Source organism: Strongylocentrotus purpuratus, unplaced genomic scaffold (genome assembly GCF_000002235.5).
Source record: "Strongylocentrotus purpuratus isolate Spur 01 unplaced genomic scaffold, Spur_5.0 spur5_scaffold_14, whole genome shotgun sequence".
NCBI classification, from domain to species: domain Eukaryota; kingdom Metazoa; phylum Echinodermata; class Echinoidea; order Camarodonta; family Strongylocentrotidae; genus Strongylocentrotus; species Strongylocentrotus purpuratus.
The window spans coordinates 20,689,740-20,710,427 of NW_022145599.1; the positions used below are offsets into that span (position 1 = coordinate 20,689,740).

General features: G+C 41.2%; 2 protein-coding genes across 2 annotated transcripts; one reads left to right on the top strand and one right to left on the bottom strand.

Annotated features, from left to right (window-relative positions):
* Positions 1-6,684: 6,684 nt before the first annotated feature.
* On the top strand, positions 6,685-12,300 carry LOC115918592. Its single transcript, XM_030984437.1, has 4 exons — positions 6,685-7,494; positions 9,244-9,379; positions 10,392-10,521; positions 11,090-12,300. The coding sequence occupies exons 1-4, from the start codon at positions 6,794-6,796 to the stop codon at positions 11,173-11,175; spliced, it is 1,053 nt and encodes a 350-aa protein (XP_030840297.1). The 5' UTR covers positions 6,685-6,793; the 3' UTR covers positions 11,176-12,300.
* Positions 12,301-16,225: 3,925 nt separating this feature from the next.
* Positions 16,226-19,875, bottom strand: LOC100892585 (rhodopsin, GQ-coupled). Its single transcript, XM_011677098.2, has 3 exons — positions 19,751-19,875; positions 18,859-19,229; positions 16,226-17,470 (listed from the first exon to the last, which is right to left on the bottom strand). The coding sequence occupies exons 1-3, from the start codon at positions 19,863-19,865 to the stop codon at positions 17,147-17,149; spliced, it is 810 nt and encodes a 269-aa protein (XP_011675400.1). The 5' UTR covers positions 19,866-19,875; the 3' UTR covers positions 16,226-17,146.
* Between the last annotated feature and the right edge of the window lie 813 nt (positions 19,876-20,688).

A 20,688-nucleotide genomic window follows, 5' to 3' on the forward strand; every position in this document is an offset into this window, starting at 1 on the left:
CAAGGGCTCTAAGGCGGGCCCCTGGAAGCTCATCTGACCGTAATTAAATACCTAAAACCCCTGAGCTTCCGGGGGCTCTGCCCCCTGGATGCACATCTGACCGTAAATAATTGCCTAAAAAACCCAAGTTTCCGGAGGTTCGGCCCCCTGGACCCTACCAAGGGCCCTAAGGCGGGTCCCTGGATGCTCATCTGACCATAATTAAATATTTAAAACCCCCGAGCTTCTGGGGGCCCTGCCCCCTGGACCCAACCAAGGGCGCCTAAGGCGGGCCCCTGGATGCTCATTTGACCGTAATTAAATATAGAAACCCCTGAGCATCCGGGGGCTCCCCCTCCTAGAACACGTCAATGGCCTTAAAGAGTGCCCCTGAATGCTTATCTAACCATAACTAAATACTTAAAACCCCTGAGCTTCCGGGGGTTTAGCCCCCTGCCGATCGAGGCTCATGCCCTGGATCCCACGCCAATTTACGCTCTACGATCGTATATACTTCCGCGGGACCTGCATGTAACGTGTAAGACTGGTAGTGATGCAGATTTTTCGCCTGCCCCCCCCCTTCCGAACGTTTTTCCTCATTACGTCACTGCCCCTGGAAGGTGAGCCCCCTGGAATGTTTGCTCCCCCCCCCCCCCCCCATCCCAAACTGCTTCCAATAGTCTCCATCATGATTTAAGCATTTTTATACCGAAGTAGAAGTTTATGTTTCAAGTGATATTTAAAAGTAATTAAACTGGGCAGCTGTTTGAGCGACATGTCCAAGGAGTTTCAGTATACCGGACCAGTTTAAATCAAAGTTGTTGTGTTTTTTTTATAGTAAAAGTTCTCAGTTTGTGTAAATGAAAAAAGGAAGACTACCGGGTTGGATAATTGTGAAGTTGTTGATTCTTTTTGAATGTCGATGTGATGGCATGAGGAAGTTCGTTAGAATTTATTCGAAACATAAAACAGTCATGAACTTTCAATATTTCTTTTTCTAAAAATAAACTATTAGTGTGGCAGATTATTCGTATAGGCCTATGACGCATTTTTGAAGTATCAATAATTTGTCCAACTGGTAATTAGATCGAAATAAAGATAAAAAAACACTGACAATGTGTAGATATAAAGTGAAAAGTTAAACTGTAAATGCTATTATAATACATTGCTAAATAGAACAGAATTGAGCAATACTGCAAGGATTTTTTTTCTCGAGGCAATTAAGTAATATGCTTATACCATGCATTGGGCTACTTCTGGCGACCAATAACCGCGACCATGAAAGGATTCGGGCGAAGTTAGCCCGGAAAACAATAAAATTGGCGCTATGGTATCTTCAAACAGAAAATGAATGTATATTTTAATAAAGAGAAGTTAATTAAATTATATAAAAGCTTTTACTAAAGTCTCTAGTGCCCGAGGATCTCAGTCAAAAATAAATACTGTAAGCATGCGTGACCAAGAAAACGCGTATCCAGGGGTACTTTTGTTATAGATTGGACGCGGTCCGCGTGGTGCCGTTTTAAGAGGTACAACAACTTTGGGGCCATTTTCGAGAAAAAAGGGTATTTTTCAAAATTATGCAAAATCCTGCTGTACGCGCCGGTATATGCGTTTAGGAGTATTTTTCTAGACCTCGGGGCCAGACCGGGGGAGGGATAAGAAACTATTCAATACCGACATTTTAAAATACCCTCGAAATGTATAAAGTTATTTGGATTTTTGAAATGTTTTTCATTTTGGGAGTGAAATGGGAAATTGGAAAAGACTAGCTAACCCGGCTATCGAGAAAAAAAACGTCGCGGTAGGTAGGGTATAATATTACGTATCACGGAAACAAAATAATATAATGAGTCCTAATTATATCAACTTATTTTGCTGCAAAACTGGTTTGACAAATGTATTTCTTATAGATGCCCTTTACACAATCCCCCTTATCCTCCCTACTGATAATCAAAATATTTACCAAGTGCCCTTTTCCTTTGTAATAAGTGCCTCAATTCCCCTACTTATAAGTGCTCTTTTCCTTTGTAATCATTTTTGATGATTCCACTTCGCTTGCTACGTACGTTCTAGGTCTACTATAAGACACTTAAATTTCAGTGTCCCCCCCCCCCCTCCCCCAAGATATAAAACAGAGTGCACCCGCACCATAGCTGTTTTTAATTGGCAGAGTAGGTCTATGTAAAATATAAAATGTTGGCACCGAATTCACAGCGGTGGCCACACGTCGATTTCTCAAGGACTGCGGGTATCCATTATCGCCTCTCCTCTGTCGCACATCCCCCATACCAACTGTTGCGCTGAAGTAGATGTGAAGACTGTCAAGCGTCTTTTCCTGGACAACATTAGTCCGCTGTCGTGTAAGTAGGAGTGTAGTAGGACTGTAACGAGTAACGCGATGTCGTAGACGAGGCTCTCCCATAGGCACGTCGTTGTTTAGTGTGTAATTCTGACAAGCGTTCATCAGCACCTCTCGCTGAAAGATATGTTGACGAAGCTGTTCAGGATGAACCTGCTTGAGGACTTTATAATGTAGAATCCATAGATTGCGAAGCTTCCTGACGACCTGCAAGCTAGGGTACGCTACGTGTAGCAGGAGTCCAGCACCTCTCGCTCAAAGCAATCGTTGACGAAGCTGTTCATGATGATCATGTAGATGTAGATGTAGAATCCATAGATTGCGAAGCTTCCCGACGACCTGCGAGGGTCTCAAGCCACGTGTAAACAGGAGTCCAGATGTCGTTGACGAAGCTGTAAAGATGTTCAAGGCCGGTTATCAGGGTGAACTTGTTTGAGGTCTTCGTAGATGTAGAAATCCATATCTTCCACGTGAGGGTCGCTCGAAGATGTCGTAGATTCCATAGCGAAGCAACATCTTGGGGATTTTGTAGATGTAGAATCTATAGATTGCAAATTAGCTTCCCGACGACCTGCGAGGGTACGCTACGTGTAGCAGGAGTCCATCACCTCTCGCTCAAAGCAATTGTTGACGAAGCTGTTCATGATGATCATGGCCTAACTGCAGTTGCCGGTATGATAACTGCTTGAGGATTTTGTAGATGTAGAATCCATAGATTGCGAAGCTTCCCGAGGGCCTGCGAGGGTCTCACGCCACGTGTAAACAGGAGTCCCAGATGTCGTTGACGAAGCTGTAAAGATGTTCAAGTGAGGGTCGCTCGAAGCTGTCGTAGATTCCATAGCGAAGTAACTTCTTGAGGATTTTGTAGATGTAGAATCCATAGATTGCGAAGCTTCCCGACGGCCTGCGAGGGTCTCACGCCACGTGTAGACAGGAGTCCCAGATGTCGTTGACGAAGCTGTAAAGATGTTCAAGGCCGGTTATCAGGGTGGACTTGTTTGAGGTCTTGTAGATGTAGAATCCATATCTTCCACGTGAGGGTCGCTCGAAGATGTTGTAGATTCCATAGCGAAGTAACTTCTTGAGGATTTTGTAGATGTAGGGTCTCACGCAACGTGTAAACAGGTGTCCAGATGTCGTTGACTTAGCTGTAGAGATGTTGTCTGCGTCAAGGACACCAGTAGGACTAGTGTTGTCCAAGAGAGACCTCTTGACAGTCTTCACATCTACTTCAGCGCAACAGTTGGTATGGGGGATGTGCGACAGAGGAGAGGCGATGATGGATACCCGTAGTCCTGGAGAAATCGACGTGTGGCCACCGCTGTGAATTTGGGGCCAGCATTTTATCTTGATCCTTGATCCTTGATCCTTGATTCTTGATCCTCCCAATATTTGACTTTTAAAATTAGTCTATATATCCCCACAGTTGAAGCTTACATTTGGAACAGTTAATGAAATTTAGAGGCCTGTAATCTGAATAAAACCGATTTATGATTTGTCAGTATTGCTATTTAATTAATTAGATATATCAACAGTTACGTTAATTTGTGAAGGAATTTTACGAAACGGACAGAGATAGAGCAAATAAGGCATTTTTTGGTTTTTGTGCATATTTAATGAGCTCATTTGCATATAATCCGCATAATGAATAGAGTTTCTTAATACCTCCTTAGTCAGATGATAATTGTCGTTACTGGCCAGACACGAATAAGCGCAATATTTGGTACAGGGGTTTCTTAGAACCTACTGAACGATTTTAGGGTAGGAGCCCTCGGCAAAAGTTAATGTAGGGTTGTGGGGACGGGGGCGTCGTCCCGGAGCCCCCAAATAACATATAAGGTAAAAATACATTGGTTTCTTGTGACCAGGGCCATTTTTGGTACAGGGCTTCCTTATATGACCTATTGCACGTTATTAGGGTGAGAGCCCCCTGCAAACCTTTCATAAAAGGGTTTGGGGCGGGGCGTCGTCTCGGAGCCCCCAAAGGATATATAAGGTAAACATCATTGATTTGTTGTTGAACAAATGCAATTTTTGGTACAGGGCTTCCCTAGGACTTTCTGAACGATGTTAGGATAGGAGCCCCCTGCATAATATTCACATATGTGGAAATGGGGTCGGGGGCGTCGTGCCCCATGTTATATATATTATAAGATCACATTATTTTGTGGTTATACGACAGACTGTCTGTTTTGGTACATGGCTCTCCCAGGACCTACTGAACGATGTTTTGGTAGTAGCCTCTGGCTAATTTTTGTTATAAGTGTTTGGGGGCGGGGGCCTCGTCCTGGAGGCGAATTAAAAATTAAAAAAAACCTTACCCAGCCATCCTAGCGCTGCATTTGATTGGCTCAAAAGAAACATATACGTCATGCGCTCTTAAATATGCATAATACGCACGCACAAAGGATCTGATGCGATAATTTATCAAATAATGAGCTTTCATACAGACATTACCAGTGCAGATTTAAATGACATCGCAAATAATCGGGAGGCTTGCCGTAAACAAATGACTACCCAGGTCTACATTTGTCCATACTCATTGCGACATACCGGTTTATAGTCCAGATTCTGGCCGATTTAATTTTAATCTCCATGCACCAAACCGACGTACAAACACAAGTATTCAAATATTCAAATGCAGCGCTATGGCTTGGTAAGGTTACAAGAAGTCGCGTCCCGGAGCCCCCGAATGGTATATAATTGTGATAACAACACATGAATTGCTCTTATACTCTTATCTTATACGCCTTTTTTGGTTTATACAGGGATTCCTTAGGACCTACATATCGATATTAGAGTAGGAGCCCCGGGCTGGGGCGTTGTGTCGTATAGCCCCAAAATATATCCCAAGCATTATCCTCATAATTATGCAAATTACATTAACTTAATGTTAAAAGGATACAAAGATATATGGACTGATTTAATAAGCATAGCTGTTTCTATACTGGCTCTCGGAGACGTTACATCCATATGTAACGTCAATTGAGCCTATAGAAATAGCGATGCATCTCATAGCGGTCAATATATCTATACAACTTGCTTCGGCATGTGACATATAATTATGAGAGTAAAAAGTAAGATCTCATCTTCCAAATGGTGTCAATTATTATTCAGTTCAAATGTCATACGATATTTGTTTAAACGTCCAAATCTATTCACTTACTTCTATTGCAGTACCATCAGCCGACACCTGCAAAATCTTCTTTTTCCTTTTCAATTGTACGATTTAAAGATACTATAGGCCCCATTGTTGGTGCTTGCCTCCATAGAGCTATGATATCGCTCTATGCTTGCCTCGATCCTTCTTATTAAATGGTCGCGGCCGGGCTTATATGCAAAAGTGAACATAACAATAAGAAGAAGTAATGCATCAATAAAAAGGAAAGAAACGGGAACATAACAATAAAACAAAGCTGTGATTTAACCAAGGAGTCTGATATTGATAAATTGTTAATTCCACCCTCCCCCCCCCCCCCCCCCCCACTCCAGGAAGCGTTATTTTTTTCTACAGCACAGATTGGGGTTAGGTGCGTGTTGAGCCTATGGGAAAGATTAGGGTTAGGGTTAGGGTTAGAGTTAGGGTTAAATCAAGACCTCTTTTTTGTAAAGCCCCAATCTGTGCCGCAGAAGAAAAAAATGATGCCTCCGGGAACAGACTCAAAATCCCAAAATCTCTGGTATGTATAAAGGGGTACTTTTCACCAACATAGTCCGGCTAAAACGTAGGCCTACGTAATACACAAAAAATCGGCCCGTATTGACTTTGCACACCGGAATTTGGGGGGGGGGGGGGTGCTTTCAAATTAAGGAAGGAAAATGCATACGCGTACCCTAAATAACACTGAGTGAGGGGGGCGGGATAATTAGGATCACCATCCATGATTTCACCAACTCTCACGACTGATAATTTGTTTTGTCCTTTTTTAATACGTACGTTAACAGGGAAAAAAAATACTTCGGGGGCTACTTTTCAAGCTTGCTTGCATGAAAATGACAATCTTTAATTTGTTTTGCATTGAACTCTACGCACATTTTTGGGGGCTCTTTTTAGCATTTCGGGGGCTAATTCGCCCCGAGCCCCCGTGTATTTTTTTTTCACTGTAAATGTTGTCGTTTTTAGTCTCAAAGTATACATACACCATACATATAGTGTACTGCCAGTTATGATATGTGCCAAAGATTTTCCGTGTTTTTAATTTTTTTTTATACAACTATCATTGCAACTGTATTTCTTCCATGTCCCAGAAGGGGAGAAATACAAATCATTGTCTTGAGCCACGAAAGCCACGCCCCCAACATCTGACACATGTAAAGAAAGATCATTGAACCCGGAAGTTTATAACAACACGAACCGACTGTTTCTCGATCTCAACACTCGGCTCTAGCTTGAATGATGTACCATCATAGATTTGTTTTTCATAATCAACTAGCTTATCTGCTTCATCTACAATGGATGGAAGTAAGAGTAAACTGATCAACAGCTTATCCAAACTGAAGGCAGACGCTGTCAAAGCTGGGTTAACCTTGACCGAAGTGGAACATGTTTTGCTAGCGAAATGCAGCGATTCAGCCAAACGCGAGGGGCATGCCTCTGCTCTTGCAGGCCAGGGTTCTGGCGAACACGCTAGTGGGAACTCCGCTGGATCTCGTAGCCTTCCGTCAGCGCTCATCACCGTATTCTTCCGTTTTCTAATACCGTTGCTGCTTTGTTCGGCGGGTGCCCTGTCGTGCCTTCATTACTTTGGACATCTCAGCAGTTTGACTGGCATTCTCACAGAAAACCCATGCTTATTGGAAGCAAACCTCCTGCTAGTGGAAATTTCAAGACCCATCGAAAAATGCGATTTCTGCGAAGGGCTCACATCCTTCCCAACCTACAGAGACATCTCCCGCGAGGATTATCTGGACATACATGCCTACACCGGTCGACCAGCCCTTATTCAAGAAGGAGGGACCAAAAATTGGACCGCTCCGGATGTTTTCAGCGTCAAGTTCTTCCAAAATTTGTACAAGGATAACGAAAGGGCGTTAGAGGCGCAGGAGAATTGCCAGTTCTTCCCGTATAAGTCTGGAATCGAGTCATTTGAGGAATTTCTGAACATGTCTGATGAGAAAGCTGACTTCAAGGAGGAGCCGTGGTATGTTGGATGGTGAGTACTACAAGATCTGAACCCTTTAATTTGTTGTATCGCATATCATTATAATGATATCATTGTTGTGATAATGAAAATAAAGTAAGATTTTATTGACTCTATATCGACCCCCTCTCGGGAAATGAGAGTACAAACATATTTCAAACGTACTATCAATGAAACAATAGAATATAACAGGGATAAACATGTGATAATATGAATGATAAACATGATTATGTTATCAGTGTTGTGAACCATTAAAGTTGCGAATCACTCAATTTTAATTTCATAATTTAAGCCTCTTTATGAAGAATCAGAAGAGTATTTCCGACTGCCTGTCGAAACAGACAGTGTGCATATTCCTTTCAATTAAGTTTGATAATGGCTGTATACGTAGTGTGATATCAAGTATTGAATAATAAATTGTAATTTTCTTTCATTATTATGTGATGTTTCAAATATTATAAAAGAAGTATTCTCGGTCCTAAGATATTTAGTAATAATAGAATTTACGAGGAAAGGGGTGTACACTTATCACACGTGTTTTAAACACATGAGTGAGAATGATCTTTGTTTTACTCCTCTTTTTAAAACTTTTTCCAGCACACAAAGTTAGTATATAGTTCTAACAAAAGTTGCAATACTTATCATCTCTAACGTGCGAATTTTGTTGTTGTTGTTGTTGTTGTGATATTAGCGTTCACGGGTAAATGTACCTGTACTTTATACTAATACTAATAGCTATACCTTCGTCCTCATCATTTTGTATATTTCATATTTTGATGCAAATTCAATGATTATTTTGAATGCGTGAATCATAAACCTTATGGCAGTAGACCACTTCACGGTTAGCACATTAATTACTGCAATGACCTCGAATATTCACAGATCTTCAAAACATGAAGAAGTCCCACTTTGTACATTTGGAAATAATCACTCCTACAGCGATGGAGGTGCTACATAAATAGCCTTTGTTTCCCTTTTCAAAGAATACTTCCACCTGTGTGCCATGGAGTGCACTGCTTGTGCATAAATGAATACATAACTTTCATGAGCATGTATCCAGTATTTCGTCTCCGTGTATTTCACAATTTGTTCTGCAATGACCTTTATCTGCTCATGCTCAGACTGCAACCGTGAACTGGCTTATATTAGCTTAAATGGTCCATCCGTATTTAAAATATGTGCGAATATTACAATAATCCGTACACGATTTCTATAAGACATACAATAACATTGGAATTGCCCACGATTTATTTTGTTCACAAATAAAAATACTATATAAATTATTGCAATGGAAACAAAATATGAAGTCTTCTTTATATTAATACATTCATGTGAAAAAATACATTGTTATCTTTTAATTTTAGAAATGAAATTATAGTAATGTATTGTGGAGAATACATTTGTTCTGAGAAGAAACATGATGGGTTTTTTAAAGGGGAAAAGGAGAAAGAAATTTAAAGCCCTAGAATCTAAGGAATAATAATAATAATAATGGGTTCTTGTATCTATAGCGCTCATGTCTGTCAGACCCGACACTCCTGGCGCTCCCGATTATTACCCTGGTTTTATCACTGCTCTATAGCATTTCAAGGAATTAATTCCTGCCAGGTACCCAAATGTAGATCAATGTCTTGATGAAAGGAATTAATTTCCCTACCCTTACTGCAGAAAACCTACACCATCCCACCCCACCCCTCCCGCCCGATTTTGCGACAGTAGTTACGATCGATTTTATTTTTTTAATATTTTTTTCATTTTTAGGAGTAACTGTGATACTGTAATCGCAACCGAACTAAGGAGACACTACACCCTGCCTCACTTTCTTCCCGAGGGTTCCGAGTCCAGTATCACAGACTGGATCTTTCTTGGAGGACCAGGCCACGGGGCAAATGTTCATGTGAGCAAACACTCTTCAACTTTGTAGAAAATAAAAGAATGTGAAAGGACGCCGCTGGTTTGGGCAACCCAACTCAGTAATTAAGTCTTGCACATGAAGTTGGCAACAGTTATTGGTAAGTTTGTAAATTTGATGACCTTTTTTCTGAACCCATGTCACCCTGCCTTAGCAAATGTTGTAATCTGAGGAATAGAACCTTATAATTATGTTTGCCCTTCGATCATGATTAGTTTTTCTATCGGTAAACCTTTCGTCATTTTTTCACAAGGCTCCAAATTGCTGTATCTTATTTTGGGGGCAACACATGATTTCGTGTAAAGCTGTATATTGCCTCACTGTCTATATATGCGTCAAAATGCATTATTGCTTTTAAAGGCCCACTGCACTACTTGTAGCTACTTGCGCCCTCTATATAACAAACAATGCCTAATCGGTGACCATTGGTCCCCCATGATCCTCTTTTTCTTATGTTAACTGAGAGCTGAGTTGATGAGATAACCACCTGTCCAATGACCTTGCAGGGCGCTCTAATCCCTCCTGTAAACTATGGCAGATAAGCTTAAATAGTATCTCGTAATCGGTATCTGAGTAGGTTGTCTCTTCTAATTTGTCCCTGTTTGATTGTTACTATCTCTGACGCATTATTTTTCTCCATCTGTTTATTCTTCGCTCTTTTACGTAATTATCTGCACCTTTTCTACTCCTTTTCTACTCCTGTCATTCTTCCCACCTCTCTCTCTCTCTCTCTCTCTCTCTCTTACACACACACACACACACACACACACACACTCCCTCACTCACTCACTCACTCCCTGTCTTTCCTTCTCTTTTCCCCTTCTCTCGTCCTGTCTCTTTCTTAGGATATCGTCGTTAACTCCATTTACATGGCTTTTCCCTCCAAATTATAGGACTATATAATTTGTTGTATAAATCGTTACATTTTAATGAAACATGACTCTAGGCCTCACATTTCCTTCTTTTTTCGTCCACTCATTCACATTCATCATCTTAGATTGATAGTGTGGACAGACCCTCGTGGCAGGCTCAAATCCGTGGCTCCAAGACCTGGACCCTCATCCCTCCACCAGAGTGTGAACACGTCTGTCATGAAATCAACGCTACCATGGTCAAAGGAAGTGTCAGTAAGTACCCACAATCCCGCTTTTATTCAATACTCAAACATCTTCCTGCCTATATGTACATAATAAGGATGTGGCAATAGCGGCAGGGTAACCCAAACTATCATTACAAATTTGCTTTGCCCATCTTAATAGCTAGACTTTGAAGGAAAGATGTGTCTTCTGATTAATTGGATCTCAATACCTACCGACTATGACGACGGTATACACATATAGCAAGGGGAAAAGAATTTGGAATATCGCTTTGTTCCCGAGGAATATCATGACTTTGTCATAACGTAGTATGAGGCGCCATCATGGCGTCAATCTATTTTAGTCAATGGACGGTTATAAACTTTCGAAAAGAAGATGAAAACCCAACAGAGATTTTATTGTGATTAATCATATTAATACAACACATTCATGGTTTCCAACTACTTTGAATGTATCTATTGTTAATAGATAATGGGTAGTAACAAGTGCCTAACACTCGAGTATAATTCATGATTATTTTATAAACGTTTATCTATTTGATATTTCAATTTGATGTTAATATCTTTATTGCCTTTTAATTTATTTTTTGATCCTGCAGTTGTGGTTGACACCAACAGATGGTATCACAAGACGGATATCCACCCAGGCGGTATCAGTATCACCATCGGTTCGGAGTACGATTAACCGAATCTGTCTGTCCGTCTTCCTTCCTTTCCGCGATGACGGCCTAAGTTGACGGCATGTTTCTCCTGCTGAAGATTCTGAGGCTATGTTCTTGTTTTGTAAAACATTGTGAGTGCTAAACCATCAAAATAATGGACAATCCTTGTTGCTTTCTTTCGTCAGAAAGACGCTGACATAAAACAATACAATGGAAAGAAAATAATGATTACATCTAGCAACGTTACCGGAGATGGTGTCATCGAACTGAATTGTTGAAAATCAATTTGTACTGTTTCGGGCCATTTTTGTCGGCGTTCGCGGAGAGACATTCCTGACCTCTTCGCAATTTTATTCCTTGGATTCTGCCTCTGAAAATGAGGCATATAATTATAACTGGATCGTTCTTGCTCGGTTTAAGTAAAAGTAAAAAAGAGGAAAACAGTTGTGAGTCGTGATAGATTGAGTGACATTATTCACAACGGTTGTGAACTTCCTTTACCGCCGTCACCCTCGACACACAAACTCTACAACTTCTGACAGCGGATTTCAGAAACCATGTCGTAGTCGCCATGTTGTCGAAGATTAATTCAACTTTGTAAGAACCAAGGAAAAGTAGTAAATTGATATTAATCCTAAGTCAGGCCTACGAAATATGTGTGGGGTTGATATTCAAACCCAATCAATCGATTTATAATCACATGTACAGTTTGTATTATGTGTATATTTTCTTTCATGTCATAATTACGAACTGGTGTTTTTGTTTTGTCTTTACGGAATAGCATATCTTGTAAATATAATTTTGGTGATGAACAAAACTGCCTGTCATAAACTTGAAAATTAGTTCCTTCTTTCTATTGGTAGAGAAGAAAAATTGATTTTCAAGTTACATCACCAATCAGACGAACCTTTTCAGTGCCTAGCTCGTCATAAAGCAAAGCGACCATCCCAACAAACACCAAAAACCCATAATTTGTAAAGTGAAACATTTATGTCTTACCTAATATTTGAAAACTATGATTCAATTTCATCTCATGACCAGAAATGGTTGAAAATTTGTGAACATTTGTATATTTACTAATTAAAAGTCAAGATGTATTTTGTCTAAAGATTCTAATGAATAAACAGTACTACTTGTAGTTTCTTAAATTAACTTCGTGAAGAGTGCTATTTTTAAAACCAAGTGCATGGACGTTACGGTTCTTCACATTCCAAACAAGGAGGGGAAGAAGGTCTGGAAGAAGGAAAAAATAGAAACTCATGTTGATAGGGAGGAGAAGAAGGAGGAGAAGGAGGTGGATAAGAAGGAGGAGGAAGAGGAATGTGAGGAGATGAAGGAGGAGAGTAAGAGGAGCTTTGTGGTTGATTGGAGGGAGCAAAAAGGGGTGAGGGAGAGGGTGACGATGTATGGGAAATATAGGCTGGAGAAGAGGGTTCAGGAGGAGAACTGGAGGTTTGGGGAGGAGGAGACTTAGGAGGAGAATTAGGAAGATAAAGAGAAAATGGAGGAGGAGAGTTAGCACTCTCTTGAAGAGAGGGATTACGCGAGATGGGGGATGGAGGAGGTGGAACTATCTCTAGTTCCATGTTTTCAACTAAGACCACTCCATCAATCTTCTTGTTCTTCCGACTCCCAGCGTCTCCGAGTCCTCTCATGCTCGGTCGCGGGACCGGCGACAACTTAATCAGCCCACAACATGTGCAACACGCGATGTAGCACATGCCGCAGTACGTGCAACATCCCAAACTCTTCGTGCCACCGCTGCAAGCGAACTTTTCTCTTGTGTGCTTGCTGAAAGTCGGATGCAACGCAACGTAGACAATCGGCTGCAGGCTTGCCGTCAAAATGGCTGCCATTTCGCTCAACTGCGTGGCTACAAAGATAGCGATGTTGCCAAAGGGTATGGACAGGTAGATGATCATTTTGGTGATGTAACGCGCGCCGAAGTTAAACGTGTAGAGAAGGATGATGACGAGGATACTACGCAGGACCTGCTGATCGTGGTAGAGCCGGTATTCCTCTGGCGTACGCGTCACCATTACGCCATCCCTCTTGACGCGCATGGAAGCGCCGCCTCGCCTTCGAAGCTTGCGTCTGATGGCGAAGTAGACGACGGTGATGACGCTCAGGGGAATGATGTAAGAGACGACGAACGAGATGGCCATGGCGACTTTGAAGCTCGATTCGGAGATGTCGTAGGTACCGTTGGTGATGTCAACGCTGTAGAAGATGGGTGCACATACCGCCAAAGAAGCTGGATATAAAGAGAAAGTATTTGAATGAAACAATTGGCGAGAATAATTATGATAGTCACAGAACAAAAACGAACAAAGAACAAAAACGAAAGTCGAATTCGGCACTGCATAAGAAATTACAATGTGGTACGATGTAATTGCGCACACAATCATCATGGATATACAGACAAGTGTTAGAGGAGATCTCTATTAAATAAAGGAAATTAACATTTTGCTAGAGCCAGAGTATTCTTAAAACTTTTTGAAACGGGAAGTTGTCGGGAAAATTTGCCGAAAGAAAAGCACTAATACAACTTTGTATGACGAGAGTGAAAAGAAATCTTGATTTTTGGAAACTTGTCGATCGTCATTTTGAGAAGAGGCCTATAATTTCGGTCTCGCGGACTTTCGGTCAAACGGTCCTCATGAAGCCAACTGAACAGATGGTAGCCTCTTACCAATCCAAACGAGGGTGCATATCCCTGTGGTGATCTTCACCTTGGAATACTTGGCCAATTTCTTCGGATCGACGCTGATGGCAACGTAACGATCGACGGAGAGGGCCGTTAACATGGAAACGTCACAGTTGGTTATGACCTGAAGAAGAAGAAAAATTGTCATTTACGGGGAAGTTTCGTTCTAGATGCAGAGGTCAAATAGTTACAGGTGATTTTCAGTTACAAAGAAATAAACGTTACCGTCGTAGCCCCAGAAGAAGAAAAAAGAGGAGGAGAAAATTAATACATACTTTTAAAAATACTTTTTTTTAGAAACAGTGCGCGCCTCAGATTGCAGGAGTGCCTTGAGCATTTTGTGAATGGGGGAGGGGGTGACAACCCGTAAAACCTTTCCCCTGTTCATCATTTTCTTGATACGCTATTGCATTTATCAGAAATTGTATAAAGTACTAATTAAGTAGGTCCATGTTTTCAGGAATTTATACCTATAACAATGGTACTGCAGTACTATGGTGCTTAAATTGTCGTATCTATATTTGACTGGTATAACAAAGAATAAGGCATAGCCTGCTGTTCATTATGATAATCAACCTTAAATGTAGCATATGTACTTCGATATTCTTACTCTAATAAAATCTCATTCCTAATTAAAGGTGAGTCTGATACCCTGTACCAAGTGGAAATGGATTAAACAAAAACATTCAGAATTTAAATTTAAACTTACGAGACTTATGTAGAGGTGAATGGATGAGGGTATGATACTGCTGTGGACTATATCACGAGTCGTCAACACGTAATCGTAGACGTCGGTAGCACCGATGACGACCAGGTAGATGAGATGAGTCACGCTCAGGTTGGTCATGAAGAGATTCGAGAATGTCCTCATGTCTTTCCGGACGATGATGGTGTAGACGATGTAGACGTTTGCTACTAGTCCGATGATGATGAGGATCATGAGAATGGGAGAGAGGATGCTTTCGAAGTTGACGACCCAATCGCATTCGTCGACCGTGTAGCCCGAGCCGCAGATCGACTCCGACGTCGTGGTGTTGGTGCCTGGTGCGGTGCCGTAGTATGATGTTGTCGTCGAGACGTTTGCCAACAGCGTTGTCATTTTCTTTATTGGTTTTTTAGTGGGAACCATTGTTGTCGAATTGAATTTCGGTATCGGTAAGACAGAGCTATTCAAAGTGCTCACCGTTGAGAAGATAGAGGTTGAAACCTTTTGGACCACTGGCTTTGCCGTGGTCATACCCGTGGTTATTGCGGTCATTATTGATTCAGTAATCGGTTTTTCAGTCACTTTGTCAACCATCCCTGTATCTACAGCTCCTACCGCAGGCCTAGCAAAAGCGGTATCAAGATTATCGGAGATGGTGTTCCGAAAGAAATCGGTGATGTTCGGGAAGACATCAGTGATATTCGGAAGAGAACCATCTATGTTAGGGAAGTATTCTGTGATGTTGGGAAAAGAGCCATCTATGTTAGGGAAGTAGTTAGTGATGTTCGGTAGGAAATCAGCTATGTTCGGCAATAAGTTTGCGACAATCGACGCGGAATCAGCTATGTTCGGCACAGAGTTTGCTGCATTCGACGCGGAATCAGCTATGTTCGGAAAGGTATCGGTAATGTTCGACACAAATCCAGCAATGTTCGTCAAAGGATCGACTTCTGGATCTAGAACTGGAAGCTCATTATTGGTCTGCATACTATCTTCTGGACTATAGTCTGGCTCCATTATCATGCTGCTGCTTATAACGAATATTTTGGAAATAAAACAAAATTATTGGGTTATGCACTTCTGTGCCGTGTCGTTATGGCAACAATATTTGAAAGATGAAACGGCAATAATTGCGTCCTATGTCTCCTCCTGTACTCGATAGGAGGATGAAGCTGCCCTGTCAACCGAGCAATGAAACCCAAAATGAGCAAAGGAACCCGTGTCCGAGGCAGACGGGTGACCGAACATACCAAAAGTGAGGAAACAGATTGTTGCAGGCCGGCCAGCTGTGGTACCGGTAGATTTGACAAGTAGACCTAATACGCGTCCTATTCTGTCACCATTCAATCATGTGTCATCCATACGAGGTAAAGAGGTATTTTGATATCGGTCGGTATGCTCTTGTGTGTCATGATTGATGAATGTCAAAGACAAGTGGGTTAAAGTATGATGAGAGAGAGAGAGAGAGTGTGTGTGTGTGTGTGTGAAAAATAGCAACAGAATTGTTTTCGCGACATAATTTTTGTTCAACGAAAGTGGAAGGAATGGAAAGAGGGAAGGAAAAAGAGAGACATAAAAGAAGAAGGAAAGATAGATAGATAGAGAGAGAGAGAGAGAGAGAGAGAAGGGGCGAATAGAGAGAGAGAGAGAGCGAGGTGGTAACTATGATGAATGAAGAGAGAAACAGAAGATGTTCTGAGATATTTGCGTCATAATCAGCGCGAGAGAATAAAATGAGAAGCGGACAGAGAAAGAGATGTAGCCGAAATAGTGAAAGGAGAAGGAAGAGATAGGAGAGATAGAATGTGTGTTGATAGATGCAGAGAAAGGGAGAGAGAGCGAAAGAGTAAGGGGTAGATTGAATATGACCTAACGACATAAAATAGTAGGAGAGAAAAATGTTATGGGAAGAAGGGAACTAAAAGAAAAACGTGGAAAGAGCAATTGTGAGAAGACTGGTATTTTATATGCGCAAAGGTTGTTACCATTTAGCATGGCGCAATTGGTGATTACACAGTAACAAATAAAATGTTTCAAAGGAAGGAAAGAACCCCAAAATATGTTTTTTTTTTTAATGTCCCTTTCAATCACCTGTATGTTTTTATACCGAAAATAAAACCAAACGTATTAAAACAGCTATCTATCATAACGAAAGGTTGTTTGTAATTCTGTTTATTAATCATGTCAAATTACTAACTACTTTGCAAGATCAGCTAATAGATGAATTAAAATAGATTAATTAATTTGAATGATACGATAATATGTTTCGGTATCTAATAATAACAGTCTAAACTTGCAACAACAACAAAATCTCATTATAAATATATATGTCCAAACAGACGAGGATCCATGACTTTTTAAAAATGACGATTAAAACGAAAAGTTAGAAGATCGCGAAATCCAAGATTAATAATCGTAGCACAAGACAGTGGCCAACCTCAAATGAGTAAAGACAGCAGATTAATCCATATACATGTACAGTCATGTACCATCACAGTAAAAACTAAAGCACTAAGAGTTAGTTATATTTATAACGGAAGAACGTTCAAAAGTCATTTTGTATAGCTATACACACACGACATCATATATTTTCCTGTCGCTGACTTGATTGCTCTGCCTCGAACCGCTCGACTAGAACGAACTCGTCATTGGCATTGACGGTGCCGTCCAGGGTACTCTGTTTCCTCATGACGCTACGGAGCGATGTTGGTCGACCGCCCCGGCAACATCGGCTGCAATCACACTCGCCTCGGCGGCATCGAAGGCAGCATTCTTCGCGACAGAGGATGAGGCGTCTGACATGAGGATTGAAGCTCGGGTGCGTCATCCCGTAGACGATCGGGTGAATGCTGGCGGTCATGATGGCGATCGTCTCGCTGACTTGAACCACGATCTCTTCCGTGAGCTAAGAAAATAAAATTGATTGACGTATGACATTTAATGTTATGAAATTATTCATGCATTACCCACAATTAAAGGCACAAATTAAGCAGGTTGAATGGGTTCTGGGACAATTACCCCGAGGAAAATCACCCCCGTAAAATTACCCCCAGAGGACATTTACCCCCGCCCCCTCGAAAATTATTACCCTCGGGTTTTTGTCCGCGGGGATGGTTGTCCTTTGGGGGGAGCGGGAGGGTGGGGGGAGGGGTGGTTGTCCTAGGAGTCATTTTTCCGGGGGTGATTTCCGGGGAGTTATTTTCCGTGGGTGTAGTTTTCGGGGGGATGATTATCCGGGGTCGATTGTCCAGGGGGTAATTTTCCTTATACGGGTTGAATGAAATCAACGTTTGATAACTCATTCTCGCCGAGGGAGCTAAATGCAAAATTATAGTCAAATAAACAAATCAGGGGGCGAAGCTAATAAGGAGGGTGTGGGGATGTGATGTATAACCGACCCATATTCAAAATTCTCTATCGGCAAATTTAGAACTTTAGAGCATGGAAAATCTCACTAGATACCATGATTGCATCTGTCCTCCGTGGCATAACTACAGGGGTCATGAGGGAATGTTTTTGAAACAGATATATGGCGCCATACAAATGCTGTGAATCATCATCATCATCTTTAGCAATGTGCCACCCCCACACCCTTCTCCATAGACTGGCGATAACAAAAGTGAGAAAAGATCTTTTTTTTTTTAAAGGAAAAGGGAGGGAAATCCGACGAGAAAAGAAGACGTAGCAGCCAGCTCCCGCACCCTCCCCCTAATCAATCACCTTGTATATCCACATATCATTTCCTGAGTATAAGACCGATCCCCCCCCCCCCCCCCTCCCCCTCAATCGTGACATGGGCGGATTCATGCTATGCCAATGTCTGTCCTCGGATTACATGCTATAAATATAACATCTGCATTATATGCAACTAATGGATCGAACAAGGAAATAATATATGCCATATTTTCATCCAGCACTTTATATTACCAGGGGGTGTTTCACAAAGATTCTAAGTCAAACTTAAATCTAAGTTGGACTTAAAAATTATGGAGAGCCATTTTTAGCCTTAAAATAAAATATATTTAACAGCAAAAATTAAGGTATTTCAGACTTTTCATAAATTCCACATCAAGAACATGAAATCTTTCATAATAATAGAAAATATGATTGATTTGAATAAACATTTTATGCCTTTTAAAATAAGTTTTACAAAATATTTTCAATGATGCTAACGGCTTTCCATAATTGTTAAGTCCAACTTAGAGATAAGTTCAACTTAGGATCTTTGTGAAACAGCCCCCAGATCTTAATTCAGTTTCAATTCAATTTCAATTTGAATGACGTTTTACCAACCTTATCCAGAGGAAGTATCATAAGCACTATACTCGTGATGTAGAGGCATCCGAAGTTGAAGGTGAAGATGATGACGATGAAACAGACCGTCTTCAAGATCTTGAGCTCGTAGTCGTGATCGTCCTCGGCCTTTGAAGCCGTGGTCGAATCCTTCGACGACGACGCATCTCGGTTCTTGACCTTGATGGAGGAGCCGCGTTTTCGAAGCTTGCGCCTGATGAGGAAGTAGATGATGGTGATGATGACGAGCGGGGCGATGTAGGAGAAGACGAACGAGATGATGACGGCGACGCGGTACTGCGGATCGGAGTAAGCGCTCGCAGCATCGGAGTAGTTGCCGTAGAAGACGGGGGCGCAGATGATAAGTGAAACTGTTCGATGAAAAAAAAACGACGCTAAAAATAGCCTGCCATATGAAATCCTCAAATTTTGAATGATTCTACCGGACGTGCTAGAAATTACTGGGCTTAGAGCCAATACTTCTGCCGGGACTTCTGCATATTAAAATTATCATTGTATTAATGTGACGAAGATAAAAAAGCGTTTGTTCCCTTTTTTCTATTTGATGAGTCATATATTGGACAGTTAAATCATATTTCTCAATGTGAAAATCACTCAAGCCTCCATTTCCTCCCTTTTCACCTTGATGTGTGTTTGCACATCGAAAGTGAAAACAAAACGACCATTGTGAACAAAATGGCATTGTCTTTGCAAGATGAATACGCCTTGGGCAAAAAGACAATTGAAAAGACATAAATAAATTAAAACGAAAACATCGCTAGATTTATATTTATATTATCTATAAGGTTAAGGTATAGTCCGGCGATTTGTTGATTGATTGATTTTTCTTTTTACAATGGTATGATTCAATTTTATAAGTGAATTAACTTACCTGTCCAGACGGCGATGCATGATATCACAGCGACCCTCGTTCTCTGGAACTTGGCCGACTTCTTGGGGTCGACAATAATCTTGATATATCTCTCGATCGACAGGGCTGTCAGCATGGCACATGTATTATTGGTGATCACCTGTATGATGGGGATCAAAATAATATTTCTTTTCGACTTGGATGTCGCTAAAAAATTTCGATAATTGAATTGCCCGTTCAGTGACATTTTAACTGTAGGCATATGCTTGTAAAATGAACATACATGGACATTCACAGTACAAAACAACAATAAACATAACATTATAAGAACGCTGCATAATTTCCCCAATGAGTCACTCAGTTTAAATATGATACAAAAATAATTATTTGATATAAGTAATTGACAAATAATTTCGTTGAAGTCGGATGCGGATATTTAGTATTATCAGAAATATAGTTCCTTTAAGAGATGAGGAAGTGAAGGGCGGCAATGTCGGGGTTACAGTTCATTGACGTCATTGTATATGCTGATAACCACAAATTGTTATGTGCAAACATATACGCTCAGGGGCAGTGCGAGGGTATTTTTTTTAAGGGGGCTTGGATCTACACACAAATCTGAAGAACAAAATAATAATTTGGTTATAGATTTGGACAAAATACAAAGGGTGAGTCACCTCACCGATGAGGGGGAGTGTGATGGCATCATACAACTCACCAAAGATACATAAAGGTAAGCCGATGAAGATATCAGACTCTCCGTCTGGATCATCATGGCCAACTTCAGATAATACACGACATCGGTGATGGCCAGGACGGCGAGGTAGAGAAAATGCGTCATGCAGAGGTTGGCCACGAACAGATTCGGGAAGGTGTGCATGTCGCGGTGGGCGATGATCACGTAGAGCATGATCGAGTTGGCCAGGACACCGACGACGATGAGGCCCAGAAGGATGGGC